The sequence below is a fragment of the Vanacampus margaritifer genome, chromosome 13 (genome assembly GCF_051991255.1).
Source record: "Vanacampus margaritifer isolate UIUO_Vmar chromosome 13, RoL_Vmar_1.0, whole genome shotgun sequence".
NCBI lineage: Eukaryota > Metazoa > Chordata > Actinopteri > Syngnathiformes > Syngnathidae > Vanacampus > Vanacampus margaritifer.
Genome location: NC_135444.1, coordinates 21,541,014 through 21,548,437, shown reverse-complemented (window position 1 = coordinate 21,548,437; position 7,424 = coordinate 21,541,014). Strand labels below are relative to the sequence as shown.

The following is a 7,424-nucleotide window of genomic DNA, read 5'->3' as shown; positions in this document are numbered from 1 at the left end:
AAACAACAAGCGGGTCTAATCGCTGCTCTTAGTAACAATTTGCCCCCAAAATATCTTTACAATTATAGCCTTTTTATTGGACTATTCATCCTGTAATTCATTTTTCGTAGCAATTCAAAATTGAATTTTCTCCGTTCACCTCGACGCGCCTCCTGAATTTGATCAAAAACAGGGAAACTTCGTTTGGTCTCAAAGGCTGCTACCTTAAAAATGGTTTGTTTACCCAGTGTACAGAGACCGTATTTTTTTTTCACCAAACACAAAACATGGTACTTTAGAAAGTGAGAATTTATTGACGACAAAACACATGCGTGAAGGATATAAAACAGTGGAATGAATACAAGCAACATACTGCGTAGGACGGATGGGAATGAAACGTAAAAAGCTAGATTCCATGCAACATCTGCGATTTTTTTTTAAATTTATACCCCACAAATTGTGTAATTTGTGATCAAGCTAACCCTAACTCCTTTTTCAGGATTCACATTCGAAAAGGGAGGGGGTGAAGGTTCAAATTGCTTTTAAGTGTCAACTATCCAAATCAAAATAGATCCAGTCTTGGCCGTTGCCAGGGAGACCGACCAGCCAATCCAAACTAAATCTAATTTAGACGTCATTGGCCCAGATTTTGCTCTCCAATACCGAGTTGAAACTTAAAACGACGCGCTTAAGTTCACATGCAACGTAAAAACAACTTGTGTATGGGGCGCAGCGAGGGCTGCTTACGTACGGAGTCATAGAATTTGGTGTTTTGCGCCTTATTGGGGTTGAAATTGCGCCTATTTGAGATGTCAAAGTGAGAGGCTGGGACTACGTAAGCACAAGTCGCATATAGGCAGTGAAAAATGGATCTATAGCCAATAGTGACAGTGAAAGACTAGTCAAGTAAAAAATAAAATAAAATCAAGGCTACTTCATAACCCTAAGTTAAAACAAGTGCACATTGTACATACATAAAAATAAAATGTCAATAAGAACATGTACAAAAAAATATCATGTCGGACATACATATTGCAATGGAACGCTTCCCAAAATCCCGTCAGTCCTGTCTCGTAATTTTCTAGCACGCACCTTGTGAGTGTTGGTCCTGAACATGCATCCTCATCGCCTCAGGAAAACTGAACTTTTCATCACAAAACTGGCAAGCGAAAGGTTTCTCCAGACTGTGCGCTTCTTCCAAGTGTTTAGTCAAATGACTAATACGGCCAAATCCTTTTTGGCAATGACCACACTTCAAGTGTTTTACATGGCGTTTAGACTTCTTGGTCTTCAAACGATCTGCAGCTTTGTTGCATGCTTGCGATCCTTCGCCGGCTTTTGATTTCTCCTCTCCGTGGACTCTCACGTGTCGCATAAAGGTGCCCTTCTTGGAGTAGCTTTTATCACAAACCGAGCAAGCAAACGGTTTCACTCTCTCTTTAGATTCGTCGTTGCGGTGTGCTTCGCCTTCAAAGGTGTTGGTAGTCGCCAGCGATACACTGCTTTTACCATCAGGATCGTCTCCAGACGACTCCGTCATGTCCGAATATGATAGTGGGGCAAAGAGACTCTCGGGTTCAGACAGTAGGTCGTGTTTTCCATTCACTTCAACCGTCACGGGCTTACTCGAGCTAGCGGAGGGCGACTCTTGCTTGCCTGTGTGTATGCTCATGTGCGTTACGAGAGCGTCATTACTCATGAAGATTTTCATACAAATGGCACATATAAAAGAGTTAACAGTGTAGAAGAGTTCCGTAACACCTACGGAATTCGGCGGTTTCTTCCCAATGTGCGTCCCCAAGTGTCCATCCAAATCTTCCTGGTGGACAAACACCTCACTGCATTCTGAGCACTTAAACTTGTTGTTGGTCTCCGAAGCGTATTTAGCATTGTCCTCAGTTTCAGTATCAGATGAGTCTGACGTCACGTCGTCCTTGTCCGATTGTGAGGGAAGATTTTTAACTTCCGTCACCGCCTGTTGACTCGTGGAGGCCACCGGTTTCTCTTGGGCGTGTACTCGCATGTGCGACGTAAGACAGTCGCCACTCGCCAAGCTTTTCTTAAAAAATGAGCCGGCGCACGTTTTCACAGCGCTGGATGGTTGAGTGGCTGGTGATGACTTGCCTTGTTGTGAGTGGAGATTTTCACCGTTTGTCACATCCACATTTGGACTTGAGCTAGTGGAGGCCACCGGTTTCTCTTGGGGGTGTGCTTGTCGCATGTGCGACGTAAGAAAGTCGTGACTCGCGAAGCTTTTCTTACAAAGTGAGCAATCGAACATTTTCACAGTGACGGATGGTTTAGTGGCTGCTGATGACTTGTCTGGTTGTGAAGGAAGATTTTTACCTTCCGTCACCACATTTTGACTCGTGGAGGCCACCACTGGTTTCGGTTTCGCCTCGGTGTGTACTCGCATGTGCGACGTGAGAATGTCTCTACTCGTGAAGATTTTCTTACAAACTGAGCAGTCGAACGTTTTCGCAGTGTCGGATGGTTTAGTGGCTGCTGATGACTTGTCTGGTTGTGAAGGAAGATTTTTACCTTCCGTCACCACATTTTGACTCGTGGAGGCCACCGGTTTCGGTTTCGGTTTCTCCTCGGTGTGTACTCGCATGTGCGACGTGAGAATGTCTCTACTCGTGAAGATTTTCTTAAAAACTGAGCAATCGAACGTTTTCGCAGTGTCGGATGGTTTAGTGGCTGCCGATGACTTGTCTGGTTGTGAAGGAAGATTTTTACCTTCCGTCACCACATTTTGACTCGTGGAGGCCACCGGTTTCGGTTTCTCCTCGGTGTGTACTCGCATGTGCGACGTAAGAAAGTCGCTACTCGAGAAGCATTTCTTACAAACTGAGCAGACAGTTTTAACAGCGCTGGATGGTTTAGTGGCTGCTGATGACTTCTCTGGTTGTGAAGGAAGATTTTTACCTTCCGTCACCACATTTTGACTCGTGGAGGCCACCGGTTTCTCCTCGGTGTGTACTTGTCGCATGTGCGACGTAAGAAAGTCGCTACTCGTGAAGGTTTTCGGACAAACTGAGCAGGTGAGATATTTAATAGTGCTGGTTGATTTCGTGACTGCTGATGACTTGTCTGGTTGGGAGTGAAGATTTTTACCTTCCGTCACCACATTTTGACTTGTGGAGGCCACCGGTTTCGGTTTCTCCTCGGTGTGTTCTCGCATGTGCGACTTGAGAATGTCTCTACTCGTGAAGATTTTCTTACAAACTGAGCAATTGAACATTTTCACAGTGACGGATGGTTTAGTGGCTGGAGCCAACTTCCCAGGCTGTGAGTGAAGATGTTTACCTTCCGTCACCACATTTTGACTTGTGGAGGCCACCGGTTTCTCCTCGGTGTGTTCTCGTATGTGTGATATGAGGATGCCTCTACTTGTGAAGCTTTTCTTACAAACTGAGCAATCGAACGTTTTCACAGTGACGGATGGTTTAGGGGCACCTGCGCTATTCAAAGGTTTCTTTCCAGCGTGTGTTGTCGCGTGTCTATCCAAATCTCCTTTGTGGACAAACATTTCATCACATTCCGAGCACTTTAACTTCTTCTTTGTTTCCAAAGGTTCTTCGCCGTTACCGCCGTGATCAGAGTCAGAAGAATCGGCTGTGATGTCGTCCATATCAGAGACTGGAGCCAAGAGGTCTGGTTGTGAGTCAAGATCTTTACTGTGTTTACCAGCTTGTGTTGTCACTTGTTGACTGGAGCTACCGGCAGCCGACTGTTTCTCCTGGGTGTGTGCTTTTATGTGAGCTATGAGAATATCCCTACTCGGGAAGCTTTTCGTGCAAACTGAACAGGTAAAAGATTTGACAGTATTTGACGGTTTCCTGACCACTGCAGAATTCAAAGGTTTCTCTCCAGTGTGTGTTTTGGCGTGTCTATCCAAATCTTTTTTGTGAGCAAACAGATCACCACATTCAGAGCACTTCAGCTTCTGATTTATCTTCAAAGGTTCCTTGGCATTGTCACGGTAATCACTGTCACCGTCTGAATTCATGTCATCCATGTCAGATATTGGCGCCAAGTAGTCTGGTGTAGACTGGAGATCTTCTCTGCATCCTCCACCAGCTTTTGTTTTCTTGCGTTGACTTGACCTGAGTCCCGTCCTCCCCGCGGCCTTCTTCTTTCTTTTTGCCGGGGGCTCCTCCTGCTCCTCAGAGGAAACCTCGTCTTCTCTATCCTTCCCCGCATGCCGTACACGTACACCTACGTGACATGAATGAATGCAATATGAATGAATGACGTTTCTGGCAAAAGGGTCCTGCCCAAAAAAATCAAAATTAAGATATTGGCATATTCGAATTCTGCACTTAATTCCCTTTAAAATGGTATATAATATATGGACATACCTCAAAAATTGACAAAGTTACAGCAATTGTAATGTTGAAATCCCTAGTTTTGAGAAAAAGGGGTTTAAAGTTTTGGTACGCTTTCAAATGTCCATAGCAACCAGTACCTTAGAAAAGGGATTAGGGTTAGGGTTACCCTAACCCTAACCCTTACCCTTACCCTAACCCTAACCCTAATCCTACCTGAAATTTTCAAGAACTGTTTGGCCATCGTCCAAGATTTTAACCCTTTAAAAGTTTTGGAAGTTTGACCTCTCAACAGATGAAATCAGCCTCAACTTTGAAGATCACATGCAGCTTGCAATTCCTTTTGGCATCAGCCAAAGAGAGGAGGTCTTTTACCTATAAGAAGCCGTTCGACACGCGGAAGAACTACATTTTGACGCTCTGAATCCCACCTGTTTAAGTGATGAATTAGAGGCTGTTATAACAGACCTCCTCTCTTTTATTTGTAGACAAAACATATTATTGGTACTTTTCCGTGAGCAGATGGCGTAAACAAGGTCAGGTGGGTGTATGTTCAGGGACAAATTCTATTCAAGGTCTAAATGTGTTTTCGCACAAAATGCTGAGAAGGAACTTTTTTAGACTAAATAGTATGTCCCACTTTAAAGTCAGATTATACCGAAATCAACACCATCTGCTCTGCATAGGACACAAAACATCTCGACAAGGTTAATATGAAGAATTAAAATGTTAATAATGTGTAACAATGGTTAATATATGAAATGAAGAATTAAAAATGTTATAATATCTATCAGTATTTGAAGAGGACTAAATGTAATTTTGTCCTCTTTGCGTGTTCGAAAATTTGAAGACAGACTTAATGTAAGAAAAAACACCTTTGCAAAAATGATTTTTTTAATCTAACAGAGATCTCTGGACAAATAACAGCCTCTAATTCATCACTTAAACAGGTGGGATTCAGAGCGTCAAAATGTAGTTCTTCCGCGTGTCGAACGGCTTCTTATAGTTAAAATACCTCCTCTCTTTTATTTGTAGTGAAAACATATTCTTGGTACTTTTCCATGAGCAGATGGCGTAAACAAGGTCAGGTGGGTGTATGCTCTGGGACAAATTCTATTCAAGGTCTAAATGTGTTTTCGCACAAAACGCTGAGAAGGAACTTTTTTAGACTAAATAGTAGGTCCCAGTTTAAGGTCAGATTATACCGAAATCAACACCATCTGCTCTGCATAGGACTCAACACATCTCGACAAGGTTAATATGAAGAATTAAAATGTTAATAATGTGTAACAATGGTTAATATATGAAATGAAGAATTAAAAATGTTATAATATCTATCAAAGTCCTCTGTAACTTCGCACTTGTGATCTGCTACAGCCATTGTCTGTAACTCATTTGTGCCCGGAATATTCTGCAAATAAAAGCTTTGAAGGAACTGTTCATCGTCTTGTGGAGGCAGATATTTTCCTCCGCGTGTTTGTTTTCTTTCGGGTAGTGAGAATGTTGGCTATCCGAATACAGGCTGGAGATCGAAGAACAGTTACTTCGAAGCTTTTATTACTACAGAATATTCCAGGCACAAGTGAGTTAAAGACAATGGCTGCAGCCTCTCACAAGTGCGAAGATTACAGAGGATTACAAATTTATATACTATCTTGAAGGGTGGGACCACAAAGCCCCCAGCAAAAAGCCCACCCGGAGTTCACCGGACATGAGATAAGACTAAAAAGACATCATTCAAACACCTTGACTTCAAAGACATCATTCAAACACAGACAATAGCCCATTTGAGGAATAGAGGAGGTTTTTCAGTCATGACGGCACCTGGCAGAAATTGCGATAACACTCACAAAGATACATCCGCAGAACAAAGCTCTACTGAGGAAATAAGTAAATTAAAACAGTTATGACTAAATCTGGCAGAAGACCCTCTTCAGTCTCCAGCCTGTATTCGGATAACCAGCATTCTCACTACCCGAAATAAAACGAATACACGGAGGAAAAAGCATCCGCCAACAACTTCAAAGGCAGACTTCAAACACCCGTTTTCACGTCCTCATTTTAACAAGTGATTCAAAAAGAATGGACCAAAATCATTACGCGATAATTAAACAATGAAAAGGTCTAGCTTAGAACAGTGTTGTACGCACCTTTGAGGTTTTTTTTCTACACGTTTTACAAGTAGTCAATGTGGCCGCCACCGATAGCGCAGACAATGCGGGAGGAATTCTCATATCGGCTTGACGTTGTCCGCGCTGACGGTGGTTGCCACATTTGAGCACTTGTAAAAAACAAAAATTATAAAAACTTGAAGGTACATACACAACACATGTGTCCAAGCTATAGATTTATATCCATCCATCCATCCATTTTCTTAACCGCTTTTCCTCACAAGGGTCGCTGGAGCCTATCCCAGCTGGCTTCGGGCAGTAGGCGGGGTACACCCTGAACTGGTTGCCAGCCAATCGCAGGGCACACAGAGACGAACAGCCATACTCACAATCACACCTATGGACAATTTGGAGTGTTCAATTAACCTGCCATGCATGTCTTTGGAATGTGGGAGGAAACCGGAGTACCCGGAGAAAACCCACGCAAGCACGGGGAGAACATGCAAACTCCACCCAGGAAGGCCGAAGCCCAGACTCGATGTCACGTCCTCTGCACTGGCAGGCGGACGTGCTAACCAGTCAACCACCATGCCGCATTTTTTTAATCACCCTGTATATTTTCACGAATAACGACAAATTATCTCCCTCAATAAACCTTACAGTATGAAAATGAGAAAGTAGAAAGAGTAACAAACTAGGTACCTCTTCGCGGTCGAACACGAGGTTTGATAACAGCTTGTATTTGCTCCAGAAGCCGTTGCTTGCTCGTCTCTTTGTTTCGACGGAATTGTTCTTCGTAATCCGCAATCGTCGCCTCGAACAGCGCGAATATCTCTTCGACGGCTACGTCTAGCTTCCGCTTCACCAATTCTCTTAGCTTTGTGACTTTACACATGTTTCGCGTAAAGTTATGTCTCTTCTTTGAAAACGGTGAAGGTAAGCTAGGTAGAAATACAGCAACGGTTTAGCACAGCCAATAAGTCTGTTTGATCTTCTTTTAGTT

General features: G+C 43.2%; 1 protein-coding gene across 1 annotated transcript; it reads right to left on the bottom strand.

Annotated features, from left to right (window-relative positions):
* Positions 1 to 270: 270 nt before the first annotated feature.
* Positions 271 to 7,403, bottom strand: LOC144062949 (uncharacterized). Its single transcript, XM_077584777.1, has 2 exons — positions 7,124 to 7,403; positions 271 to 4,200 (listed from the first exon to the last, which is right to left on the bottom strand). Exons 1-2 carry the CDS (start codon positions 7,314 to 7,316, stop codon positions 1,061 to 1,063), a joined length of 3,333 nt encoding a protein of 1,110 aa, XP_077440903.1. The 5' UTR covers positions 7,317 to 7,403; the 3' UTR covers positions 271 to 1,060.
* Positions 7,404 to 7,424: the final 21 nt, after the last annotated feature.